The sequence below is a fragment of the Dipteris shenzhenensis genome, chromosome 25 (assembly GCF_047967505.1).
Source record: "Dipteris shenzhenensis isolate YYH24624 ecotype China chromosome 25, Dip_SZ_1.0, whole genome shotgun sequence".
NCBI classification, from domain to species: Eukaryota; Viridiplantae; Streptophyta; class Polypodiopsida; order Gleicheniales; family Dipteridaceae; genus Dipteris; species Dipteris shenzhenensis.
Window position 1 is genome coordinate 51,129,342 of NC_141620.1, and position 13,838 is coordinate 51,143,179.

Here is a 13,838-nt window from a genome sequence, read left to right on the forward strand (position 1 = left end):
TCCTTGGCTCGCCCAGCGGGGATGTATGGCAGTCCTTGTTGGAGGCCATACTTGTCGGATACAGAGTGGGCCCGTGTGGAGCGGCTACAGGTTCTCATGCTATCACGGATGATTCGTGGTAAGTCATCCGTTTCTCACCAGATCATTCAGGCTGAGTTTGGGTCACCCCCTTTACAGCTAGATGCTGCATTTCAGGTCATCACATATCTGTACCGAGTTAGGGAATATGGGGATTATACCTCGGGCCGTAGCAGGTTACTATGGATAGCTCTATCCTCTTCTATGGCACTTGCAGTAGGAGCAGATCAAAGGTGCTGGTATGCACGTACAGAGAGATGGTTTGAGCGACTGGGGCTCCACATGGATAGACTACCTCTCTTCCAGTATAGCATGGATGCTTCGTTCTCTCCCCTCTTATGACATGAGGTCAACCAGGTTATCCGTGAGGATCTACTACAACTACACACTTTTCAAACTTGGTTGGAACCGAGTGAACTCCTAGTGAAGCTTAGCTTCTACAAAGATCACTTCTTACATATCATAGCGGAGGGTTTCATTGACCCACTAGGATACACATAGATTCACCTACCCCACTCGATGAGGATCTCTCTTGGGCAGTTTCGGGTCTCTTTACACAGACTTTGCATCGAGAGCGGCAGAGCAGAGCGACTACCCAGGGAGTGGCGCATATGCACACTATGTGACATATAGGAGGTTGAGACAGAGGAGCATTTCATCTTCAGGTGTCCTGTGTACTATGAGATCCGAGGACGTTTCCATTGCCTCTTCAGAGATAGTTATGGGATTTCAGCCCATTTCCTCTCCTACCCAGACCAGCGGTGTTTGGCAGGTTTCATTCATGAGGCACTTAGACACCGTGAGAGGATACTCCGAGCACGGAGACAGGAGCAGACTTCTTCCGCGGTTGATCCCTCTTTGAGCTCTATCACGGAGTTCTTTCAGCTAGATCACATGGAGCCCAACGAGACGAGGCCTTGACATGACCGTGACTCGGAGCTCGTGACTCGACAGCTCAGACAGAGGGTCGACACACAGATCACACTTGGAGACATCCCCTCCTTGTTTAGAGTTGGAGCCCGACCGACGAGGGTCATAGTAGCCCTGGTTAGACGTAGAGCTACGACCAGGAGACGTGCCAGGACCGCACCTCTGAGTGGCCGACAACACTCTATTGCCGACTTCATGTCTCCATTGCCTCATCCATCCTGATATCTTGCTGTTGCTGGGGATGATGATGATATTGATGATGATGCTGAGATTGATATATAGTCGACCATCGACATGACTATGTTGTACTTAGGACTTAGTACCGCCATTCTGCATTTTTTGCATTTTTTGCATTTTGCATTTTGCATTAGTATGGACGCTCGTTTAGTAGCTTCACTATCACAGCTCGTTGTATCAGGATTTTCACAGTCTCATAGACCCATCGGTCTTCCGAAGACTTTAATAAACTTTCTTTCTTTCTTTCTTGTTTTTGGAGTCTTTGAACTTACCCTTGCTGGGTTTGTCCCTCGCCACGAGAGCCTTCTCATCTGATTACGAAAACAGCTTTTCTCGATCCTCTTCTTGCAATAATAAAGGGCCAAGCTCCTCGAAGGTGAGAGGCTTGGTCCTTTGTCCTGCAGTGACGGTAGTCACAAAACTCTTAAAGCTTTTACCGTCTGACCAACTGCCATGAGTTGATCCCTCACCATCTTGACTTTCGTGAGATGGTCATGAACATTGTCACCTTCATTCATGTCCATGTTGTATAGTTGGTGTTGAAGCATCAGAATCCGAGATGTATTGTCCGTTTAATTCAAATCCTTCACGATAGCCCACGCCTCCATAGACGTCTCGGCTACCTAGATGTGCGGAAGAACAGAGTCCACCGTGGTCCCTATGATTAATGCTAGGGAGTGGGCATCTCTCTCTTCCCAATTCTCAAGTTCTTCACCATCCGTTGGAATGAGAATCTTCCCCTTGTTATTCAACAAGTCTTCCGGTTTTGCCTCCATCCCCATTGTGAGGTTCCACAACTTCAGGGTCACAAGATGGCTCTGGATCTTCATTTTCCAGATCGGGTAGCTCGACCCGTCTAGCTTCCTTGACTCTTTGAAGTTCGGGATAGTAAATGAGAGGAATCTGGAGGAGGAGGAAGGAAGAGAATGGGCTGAAGAGGCAATAGTAGAATCTTTGTCCTCCATCCTGTAATAAAGAACAGTAAACTGAATATACAGCGGAGAACTTGACCACGCACCTAAACCTGAGTGTCGATTGGAGTCGCCTTCTAGTAGAGGTACTCCGATCTAGAGCTTTGAACCTAGCTCTGATACCATGTTGGAATAGAGGACAGAATCACTGACACCTCACTTCCTCTCTAGCTCATACAACACTCAGAAAACTGAAAGAGAGATAGGCGAAAAATCAGATATATTCCCCCACAATGGTGGGCAACAAAAGCTTAAGAGAGAGTGTGTACAAACAGCCGGAGTGCTGTCCAAAAGATGGTGAGTCTCTCCTCTCCCTGTGCGCTTGCCTGTGTGCAAGGCTTGTTAGTGCAGGTGATGAGGAATAAGGGGGGAAGGGGGGGCTATTTATAGGAGGGGCTAGGCCCCTTGATTTGGCTGACCAGGGAGTCGGCTCCGTGCCCTAGAAACCGACCTGCCAGCCTACCAACCGACCTGACTGTTGGCCTCTGCTGGCTGGTCAGGCCGGCTCAGGTCTGGTCTATAAAAGGGCCCATAAGCAGGGCTTATGGGCTGCTGCTGCAGCTGCCTAGTCTGCCCGTGCGCAGGTCCGGGGGCGCCTTGAACAGCGCGCCATCTTGCTGCTGCTGCACGGGCTGCCAGACAGGTCTGTCTTCTTTCCTTTTCTTCTTCCCTACCCCTTACGGTCTCCTGCCCCCTTGTCCCCTCAAATCGGGGGCTCACAGGTGGCGCAGTGACCTTCTAACATGTCTTGCTGCCATAACTTGAACTATCCCTTCTCTGCGATGTTCTGACTGTAAAAGCGTGAGATCATCATCTAGAGATGTCGTTGTTCCCTTCAGCGGTGCTCTCATGCTCATAAAAATGGTCGCATTTGCTGCTGTCCTGAACCTCACAATCATTGGTCTCGATGGTGGATCATCCTTGCCTTCTCTCCATGCCCCTTCAAAGGTGAGGTTGATGCCCATTTTGTTATCAATGCCTTGGTATCTGCCATCGGCGTGTTTCCCATTGGTAGGTATCTAACAAGGACATTCAGTGATTTATGGTACTCCTTTATTGTTGCTTTTCCTTCACTTATTTGCTGAGAGATTTCTTCATGTTTCGCTTGCATGGTGACTTGTAGATCTGCCATATCCTTCTGTGAGTTTTGCATTCTCTGCTTTGAATTCCTCTAGTGCCTTGCATGCATTAGTCCCCTTTCCCCTCTAGCGCTTGTAAGATTTGCACTTGTTCCTTAAGCATATTCAATTCCTCATTCTAGAGCCTTATCTTCCAACTCCTTTATCCGTAGGGCATGTTGGCTCGTCTGAATATCTAGCATCCGAGTCATTTGTTCCTGCATTTTACATATTTGTATTTCCAGCTGTAGTTGCATTTCAGTTTTCCACTTGCTCATCTCCTCTTCCATGGAGGCACGCAATCTACACATGGTGTCTTTTGTTTTCCCTCATCTTTTTCTGCAAGTACTCAATATCTACATTTTGCATTTTTGACACTTCTTTCATGGTGGTAAGGCATGATTTGGTGTGCTGGTCACTACCCTTCTAAAACTCATCCATATAGAAGAAAAGGCCCAAGATGGGGGTTTAGGGTCGATTTGAGGAATGCATGCATTCAAGGCATTTGGTGCTGCCTGTAACTCCTCTGATAATTTCAAATCATTTAAATATAACAAACTAGAAAATTTCCATGAGGAATTGATGCATTGGTCCTTTGTTGTAGATACTACGTTTTTTACCAACACCAATCCCTCCCTCCCCCTCCCTCGCATCGGGCCTTTCGACGCTTATTGACTCTATTGTTAGGCTTCAACTATGACCTTTCTCCTTCTCACATTTCCACGAGGCTGAGTGTGCATTTCCTGAACGGATCAATGAAGTTTATCTTGAATTCAATCTAAACGGTGTATAGTTCATCCAAACAGGTCACACAACTTGAGATATGAGGCAAGACATTGGCACTTGGGGTGCCAATACCATGCTATTTAAATTATGCAATCAAGAAGTGGTTCCTTTGGAGTGTGCAGCATTGTCCTTTGTATGAGGCATGCTTCATTGTAGAAGAACAGGACACCTTCTGTTCATTTCCATTCACAGCAGCGTTGCAACAGAGGCTACATGATTGCCTGGGATATCCAAAAACCAATATCTTTAAGCGGCCTTATGGCACCTCGTATTAGAAGCTCATAGCAACCACTGGGGCTCCTATCACACCATGTTTTGCTGCCTTTGTAATGCCATATATTGTTCTCTCTTCAGCCTCAAGCAGACATCAATTCGATCGTCATCAACATTTCTCTTATTTATCTCTTCCTCCCTCTCTGTCTGTGTATGTTCGAAGACTTTCATTTCACATAAATGAAACCTTGTATTTTTGAAATGCTAGAATCTTCAGGAACCTGCATTTGCAGTCCATGGGCACAAACCAAAGCGTTTAATTATTCGTTTAGATCACAGAAATGTTATATGTGAGTGATTGGTGATTGATGTGTTTAAGTGACAGCAAATGTCATTTATACCGCTGTGTGTGCTTATGGAGACAAACATCCTTAGAGCCATTTTCTAGACACTTTCAGATAACTCACATATTTTAGAATTGAAGTGTATCTAATTAGACCAAAATTTTCTTCCTCCAGGCAGAAGCATCTCATGCTGAGCTCCTTTTCTGCTGCTGATTTTGTAGATCAGACGAAGAGCAGTATTGCCATCATTGCATCGCAAATATCTGTCAACAATGGTGGACAAAGTTTTTTGCACGTGCACGGAACAGTTGGTGAAGAGGTTGAAAATAGATATGGAAAAGGGCATTGCTGTAAATATGGAGGAGAAATTTTCCCAACTGACCTTGGATGTAATTGGTCTTTCAGTGTTCAATTACAACTTTGATTCTTTAACTTCTGATAGCCCAGTCATACAAGCAGTTTACACTGCACTTAAGGAGGCAGAATCTCGGTCAACTGACATCCTTCCTTATTGGCAGGTACGCAAGTGTCTATGTTCGTTTATCAGCTTATATCACTTCGTTTGGATACTGTAGATAGACATTAGAGATGTGCAAATGCAATCCAACATTTCCTTTGTCTGATACATTCAAAGTGTAAGAAAACTTGGACACATGGCTATGACTTATCTTTGTGTTATCGGTAGTAATTGAAGTTTGCAACTGTCCATCAAGTGGGAAAATGATGCATTAGCACTGCAGGCACTCGTTGATGTACAGAATGGTTGCTTTTTAGATGCAACATTTTGTGCTTGTTGTGTGAATAGGTGTTACATTCCAGTTAGGATTTAATAAGACCTTGGTAGGATCAGTAGACATTAAGTCCTTTAGAGAGACTGTTGAAATGTGTATAAATGAAAAGGAACGTTGCTATGTGAATTGATTTAGTTGCGGTCAAGGAGTTATTTTTCAAGGTTCATAGTGATGAGTGCTGAGACAACTAGAAGGTTGATGAGACTGACGTGCATGTTCATGTCTAGGGTGAATTGATAAGGCATGTGCCTAAGGCAAAGAAATGACTTTGATGATCATTGAGGATACCCTAGATGACTTGAAAAAAGATCTGATGCACATGCAATTGGCATGCAGACCGCGGCAAGCAGCCATGTTTGGGTTATGAACCTTCTAGGGGTAAGGGGGTATCTAGGTCTCCATCTACGCAGAAGATTGTCGATCATTCTAACATCTGTATAGAGGTGTCTTCGCACAGGCTGGGTGGTGAAAGTGTCTCAGATGCCTGTGGTATTTTATGGTTTTACGATTTTCCTGTGATAGTGCCTCCTACAAGTTCTGCTTGAGATAGGTGATTGGATTTACATAGTTTGGTATCAAAGTGAGGTGTGGGAAGTTTGGGAAGACGCTTCAGCTAGGCGACTCATTTTTTGAAATTGTGATGGCCTACATGAAGGGGAAAAATGGGTATGTTAGTGGTCCTTTAGGTGGGAATTGAGGAGGGACTATATAAGTCCCCATCCACCCCTCATTTTGCCTTTTGATGTGACATCTAATCCTATTTACTCCCTCCTCCTCCCTCCTACTTGTTGCTTACACTTTCTCTCCCAATCTCTCTCTATCTCTCTCTCTTCAAAGTGGAAGAGCCCAAGCAATGGGTAGAGATTGCCTCCAAGTTCCCCCCTACGGAACCTGCAAGTGAGCCTAAAGCCCAACCTCAAACACGCAGTAACACCCCATCAAAGGAGGACATGCAGGAGCAAAAGGAAAGAGAAAAGTGCGCCCAAAATCTAGTGATTTGTGGACTCCCAGAAGTGGAAAAGGAAAGCCCCCTCACCTTGGCAAAGGAGGTGGCGGGTTTCTTTGCTCAACACTTTGCGATCCCAAATGTGGCAGTCTATGGAGCCCATCGGGTTGGGAGGATGCAAGAGGGCATGCCCGACAAGAGAGCCATTGTATGCACTATGATGGATGCTAGGAAGAGGGCTATCATTCTTGACAGTAGCAGGATTTATCTCAAAGGTTCCCCCTATTATGTCAGCGAAGATCGCACCCCGAAACGACAAGAAGCTAGAAGGAAGCAATATGGAGAAAGACAAATGAGACAAGGCAAGATGTCCCCTACTCAAGAAAGCAACCAGGATGCCAAATAGGGGTACGAGACCCATGGGACATACACGTCATTACAAGTGATGTTTTGGAATTGTAGAGGTTTCCCTTGGAATAAGGGAGTCAGTGTTAATGCATTCATACAGAGAGTAGATATAGTTTTCTTGGGGGAAACTTGGGAAAGCGAGCTTTGTAGAATCCCAGAAATACGGGGATATGTGGTACATATAGTCTACCAAAAACAAATTGGAAAGAGAGGCCAAGGAGGAGTGGCATGCATGATCAAGGAACACTTAGCAGACAAAATTGGCATGTATAGAGCTGATAAGCACAAGAGGTTTATATGGCTGAAACTGGAATTTGGTGACTACCCTCTCTTCTTGGCAGGATGTTATATACCTCACCATGAGTCCCCTTTCTATGCTCGGAATGGAATAGATTCAAGTGATGCATTTGAATCACTATGCCTAGACATTGCAGAACTGAAAGACGTTGGCAAGGTAATAGTCATGGGAGACCTCAATGCTAGAATTGCACAGTCGCAATTCCAATCTATTATGCACGATGAATTGGATAAAGAAGTTGCAATTGAAATAGATGCCTTGTGGCACTGGACATGAGAAGATGATATTGTAAATGCGCAAGGAAGAGCACTCAGGTGTATGATGAATGGGCTCCATATGCCAATTTTGAATGGGATGCAACGCTTTCCAAGGACCAACAAGATGATATGCTTCTTTGCCAGTAGGGTACATAGTGTCCTTGATTATGTGCTGGCCCATATCAATGCTCTACATGATATAGAAACTTTCAGGATAGGAGAGAAGTACCCTGAGTCAGACCATCTCCCACTATGGTTGATTCTTGGTATTCCAACTGAAAGAGAAGTGCAGAAATTTGCAGCCACTTCAAGAGGCTTCTGTATAGATCAAGACAAGCAGAAATACTATGCCATCATGTTAGATGAAAAACTGAATGCAATGGCAATCATACCCACATGGGAAGCCCTCAAAAAAGCTGTCCTTGACATCGCAACGCAGGTTTTTGGAGAAATTTCCCAGGACAGAAAGAAGAGACATAAAGGGCTGCCCCACAAGAAATGGTATGATGATGAATGCAAGCAACTACGCAGTGAGCTGAAACATATTTCTGATATTAACCTCTAGAGACTGAAGGAAAATCAATACAATGCCCTCACGAGGAAGAAGAAAAGAAATTACATTTTAGAAAGGGAAAAATCTGATCTGCTTACATTCATCAAGAATCCCAGAAAGGGGTGGAAATAGGTTAAGGGCCATAAGAAAAAGGTCATGAGCAATATCTCTGACGAGGAAATGCTGGAGTATGTCACCAAGCTCTATAATCATGCCAATGCCACAGAAATGGGAAATGAAACAATGTCATATGCTTCAGCCAGCCCTTTCACTTTTGAGGATGTTGAAGCAGGGTTGAAAAAGATGGCAAATGGCAAGGCCTCTGACCACATCGAATGACTTGGTGGACCTCATGGCCTTTGAGCGGGACGGACGGATCATCTAAGTTGTACTGAAAGGGAGGCAATCTGTCTATGTGGAGCCCCAATCTCTCGAACCACTTGTGTGTCTGTGCATACCAACCTCTTTGATCTCCTCCATCTACCAAACCCATACACGAAGATAGTGCCAACCATGGCAGCCTGCGTCGCCCTGATGTGTAATCCCCATACCCTTTGACGCGGTATAGATAGATGATGATTTGGAATGCCGCATCTAACTATAGTCAGGTAGACCCAAACTTGGTGTGAATGATATGGTGTGGGATGGATGGCTTGCCCCGGATCATCCGAGAGAGCAAGAGAATTTGGAGCCTCTCTACCCTAGCCCACTCCGTGTCTAAGAGGTCCTAGTCCCCAACAAGGGTACCGTATATGCCTGCTGGTCGAACCAAGGAGTAAAAAAGAACCTTGGTCCGAGGGTCCTGAAAATGTGAGTGGAAACACTGTCTCTCTAGTTGGGCAAGTGAGGCATAACCCTTGCTCAAATGAGCCTGCATCGATGGTCGCATCGTGAAGATCGGGCCAGAGAAAACAACACCTAAGTATGTGTTTGAGGAGACGATCTCGATTGGTGAGCCATCAAAAGTGAACTGTTCCCTATGCACGGCTGCCCGAGATGTGTTGAAGATCATAACCTTGGTCTTGCCAAGGCTGACCTTCAAGTCATGGGACTCGCAAAAAGCCAGTAGCGTGTCCAAGTGTCTTTGGAGGCCCTCGGGAGAAGAAGACATCAGCACTACGTCATCTGCGTATAAGAGAATCTGAAGTAGGGTACCGGCGGCGAGAGAGCAACCTGCCCCATGAAGTGCCTCCATGAAAGTCTCAAGCTCATCAATGTAGAGGCCAAACAAGGTTGGTGATAGCGGGCAGCCTTGTTTGACCCCAATGGTGCTCATGATCTCCTCAATCCACTTGGCGGCTGTCCGAACTCTGGCTGAGGTGGCTATGGAAGAAGACCTAATGGGTTGAGAAGGCTGAAAGGTGGAGGTAGAATGAGGCAGAGCTCAGGCAGCTGCAAGAGGGAAGAGGTTGAGTAGAATTAGGGTTAGGGTTGGAGATGATGATGTGGCAGGGCAGCTATGGCAGGATTGACCTGCTCTGATACCATGTTAGAAACATGGTGTGTGAGAGAGAGAGAGAGAGAGAGAGGTCTAGGAGTGAAGAAGTGGTACACAAATGTAGAATCCATGAAGGCTTTAATTCATACACCATCATCACTAAATGAGACAAGTGAAGTACAAGCCTTATAGGCCACACACTCACACACTTGCACCAAGTGCATATGGGATAAGGCCCATAGTGACATGTGGCACTCGCACATGACTCACACATCAACTAGTACTAGATCTCCTAGTACAACACATCACATATCACATCTCACACACGCTCTTTGGCTAAGAATATCTCCAACACATTTGGTTTATAGGGCAGCCCACACCCTTGGGAGAGAGGTCAACCTTCCCAACCTTTTGGCATGCCATCATTTCAGAGGGATGCGTTTGGTAGACAGACACAACCGGGGGCTCTGCTTCTTTTGCTTCATCAGTGAGCACATACAACCACACAGAGCTTGTTAATGAGATAGGAGGTTCTACTTTTCAATAGGGTGTTGGTGTTGGGCAATAGGTCGCTATTGATGATATGCTTTCCGATGCCTTGCAATCATACTGGGCCTTGCCTAACGACTGTGATGCGATGCCTTTCCACCAGTATGTCAATCTTAAGCATGATGGCGCCCGTTCCTCTGGTGTTTACAATCATAAGGACTACACAGCCAAGGATGTAAAAGATAAGATGACAGTGCATAAGTCCAAAGGGGACACTTGTAGACCTAATAAGCTTGAGGAGTGGCTCACGAAGCTAGAAGATTACTTCCGCTGCTACCCCAAGGCTGATGAGGATCGCATCATCCTTGTTGGCATGCATATGCAAGATTATGCTCACACGTGGTGGCGTTTTCACCTCAGAAGCCTACCACATGGAAGGGATTCAAAGAACTCATGGTCACCACCTTCGTATCTTCGCTGATTTTAGAGTAGTACCTGGCTGAGTTCTATGCATTTACACAGACTGGAACAGTCCAGGAGTATCTGCAGTGTTTTGGGAGGCTTTCTTTGTTTGTGCATGACATATTTAAAAGGAGCAAATCGCTGCATTTTAGATAGGGACTGCACCGTCCTTTGGCTGCAGATTTGAGGTCACATAACCCTCAGACCTTTGAGTGAGCTGCCCAACTTGCAGAAGTCTTTGAACCTAAGTATGCCAACAGATTTAAGAATGCAACGGGCAGCACACAGGGGACTATGCATGAGGCTGAGAAGAAGCCTAAATTGGCTGATAAGAAATCGGCAGCAGCACCATTCCCAGATTTCCTACTGTATCAGGCAGTAAGATGCCGTATGCCAAGCCATATATATACATATATATATATATATCCTGATACAAAGCCAGGAGGCAGACTCCACAGAGGATCAGGATGCTTCCAGAGGATCAGAGAGCTCGTTCAGGTAGTCACCTCAGAGGAAGTGCAGCCAGGATGCAGCCACACCAGTGGAGTGGATGGATAGAGACCATTTGCCTATTTCTGAGTCCACCTGGTTGGGGGTGTCATGACAAGAGAAATCACTAATCTGTGATTAGTAGACATTAAAACATTTTTATTATGTTATATGCCAATGGTGTAACATGTATTTGTATTTATGATGGACACCGACCGATTTATTATGGCGGTGGATCATCAGAGTAGATAGGACTAGTCGAGCTGGTGCCACAGCTTCAGATAGCATCGAATTTGGACATGTGATACTTATTCTATTAATAAAAATGTGCACATTCGTGTCTAGGTCCTAGGGGCAATAGGAAGGGAAGGGTGCATTAAGGTGCATTGAATGGTAGATGCATGGGTCATAGGCTAAGGGTAGGTGTAAATGGGAAGGTGGAACTTGAGTGATCTCAAGGGACATTAATGAAAGGGTATCACCCTTTCATTGTGAATCTCACTTTGCATTCTCTCTACCACATTGCATTCATCCGTCATCTCTTTCCCACCTTGCATGTGGGTTGAAATAGAAAGAAGTACTCTCACGAGGGCGCTCTTCCCCATTGGAGGGCCAATCGGCATTCAAATTCTGCATGCATTGCACACACACATGCATTCGCGAAGAGTGTGGTTTTTCACATTTGGTATCAGAGCGGTGACGATCCATGAGCAGGACGAGAAGAGGGCGACAGTTGCGGACGACGGAAGTCGCAAGAGAAGTTACAGAAGAGGATCACGACCGACCGATCTCCGAGGTTCTGAGACAAGGGGTTTTTCTGAAAATTTTTGGTCTTGAACGGTGAACGGGGTGTCCTCACGAGGTGATTTTCCCCCATGTGAATGTACCCTTAAAAGCCTTAAACCGTGAGGAAAAGGGATCCCCCATTCTCCTCAACGGAAAGTCGGATCGGAATAATATTTTAAGGGGGGATCCACCCATCAAGTACCCCTTATAACGGTATCTAGAGCTTCAATCCGCTCAAAACAAGTAGCCCAAACAGAACGTACCAGTTTACAGCAGAAATACAAGAAGAAAAGCTTGAAAGAGAAGGGAAAGGAGGTCATTTTAAGTGTCTTCTCAACACAAACGAAGTGGGAGTCGGATAAGTACCACCAACTCTACAACACTTGACTTTTGCTGTAAAATAAACCTCTTTTTTTGAAATTACAGCAAGACATTTTCTCTCTTGTATTACTAGAAGGAAAGAATGGAAGGGGAAGGGACATATAACAATGAACTTATTCCTTTTCCTCCATTACCCCAAGGAGAGAGAGAAAGAACACCTTCACCTCCTCTTGAAGAGGATGGATTAGGTGAGAGTTTTACAGATCTTAATATGATAACCCACAAATAGATTTACAGCAGTCTCTCCTGCAAGAACCTCTTGATAGGGAGTTCTCCTTTCGTAATGAAAGAAGAAATGAGACCAGCCAAGAACAAGGTGATGAGTTCACGCCTTCAACTCAAAGCCTAGTATACATGGATTATAATCCAAGTGCAAGAGGAAGAGAGGAGACTCGTGTTGATAAGCTGATTTTCTAGCTTAGCAATATGATTGAGCAGTCCATTATGACAAGATTAGGGACTAAGAGGACTTTAGACTTCGGGGATGAAGAGTTGAGTACCCCTTCTAAGAGGTCCAAATTCCAACCGCGAGAGAGAATTTAGTTCCCAAAATATGATGGGGCAAGGAAGGCTGACAAAATCCTCAATCGGATTCGTCATTTTGAGCTATACTTTGCCCATCAAGACAAGACCGAGCAAGAGAAGCTTGCTCTTGCCACATTGCATCTGCAGAAGGATGCTCTAATGTGGTGGTCCTTGTCACAAACAGGAAAAGAGCCTATTCATGAATGGGCTAAATTCGTGGAGCAACTGAAAGCCACTTTCATGCCACCGAGGCATGAAGAGAACCTAACCTTTCGTTGGGAGAGGTTTAGGCAGTTCGATAATGAGAGTAATGCAGGTTTTACAGCCAGATTTTGGAAACTCTCTCTAGAGTTATCCGAAAAGAGTGGAAGATAGGAGAGAAAAGTATTTAGCAGTCTTAAGCCCAAAAGTAAGGTACGAGGTTGAAATGTTTAACCCGACCACGCTTAAGGACCTCACTATAGTCGAGAGGAAATTGAATCCGTGTAAACCCTTCAACAAAGGAAATGAGAAAGCTATTGTACAAAATGTTAACAGCCAATCACGTCTTGGATGGATACCATTTCCTTCCATGACTGACGATGAGAAGAAAAAGCTAATTAAGGAGGGAAAATGTTTTGGATGTAAGAAACATAAGCCAGGGCATCCATGGCATAAATGTCCTACTCTATTAGCCAAAATTGTCAAGAACCAATTCTGTAAAAGGGAAAGGCAAAGCATCCAAGCAGGAGGGTGAGGCTTCTACCTCCTCATCCCAAGATTCTACGATGAACATAGAACCAAGAGTAAATGCTATCCATTCAGCCAACACTGGTGTATGGATGTGTGAACTGAATAGAGAGTAGGCATATTCATTGTAGAGTATGGACAGAGATTAAATACTTTTCTCCTCCGTGTAGAGCGTCTGATAAGATAAATAGGGCTGAAATAGAAGAGTTGGAAAAAGAGATTGAAGGTCTATAGTTTCTATAGACTAAGTAGCTCTCCATCGCAAAATCATTCATAGCCAAGGTCTACCTAGTTCAATGAAAACATTTGGGTGAGAGAATCGTTTTAATATTGACCAATTTGTTGAGAATGTGTTTAAGCTTATCGAGCAAGTTACTGCAAAGAGATTTCAGCAGCTAAGTATTCATAAGAGGATTCTGAGCATGAAGAGATACTGAAGAGGCACTGCAGTGGTACTTTTGCATTTTGAATATTCAGCATCGAGAGGAACCAGAACTTGAAGATGAGATTTAAGCTCGGATTCAGAAGAGATCGTGTACTACCAGGAGAAGATTATTTGCAGATTATGAAGAGATGCAAATGCAGAAGTAAAACAGAAGCGTATGCAAG

The 13,838-nt window shown here is 44.9% G+C and overlaps 1 protein-coding gene across 1 annotated transcript in view; it reads left to right on the top strand.

Annotated features, from left to right (window-relative positions):
• The window catches only part of LUT1 (Cytochrome P450 superfamily protein), a 78,515-nt gene that overhangs the window by 31,894 nt on the left and 32,783 nt on the right, over nucleotides 1-13,838 (top strand). The window contains exon 2 of the mRNA XM_087396806.1: nucleotides 4,899-5,195. Within this exon, the coding sequence (XP_087252932.1) occupies nucleotides 4,899-5,195 (297 nt within the window). The remainder of the gene's footprint in view (nucleotides 1-4,898; nucleotides 5,196-13,838) is intronic.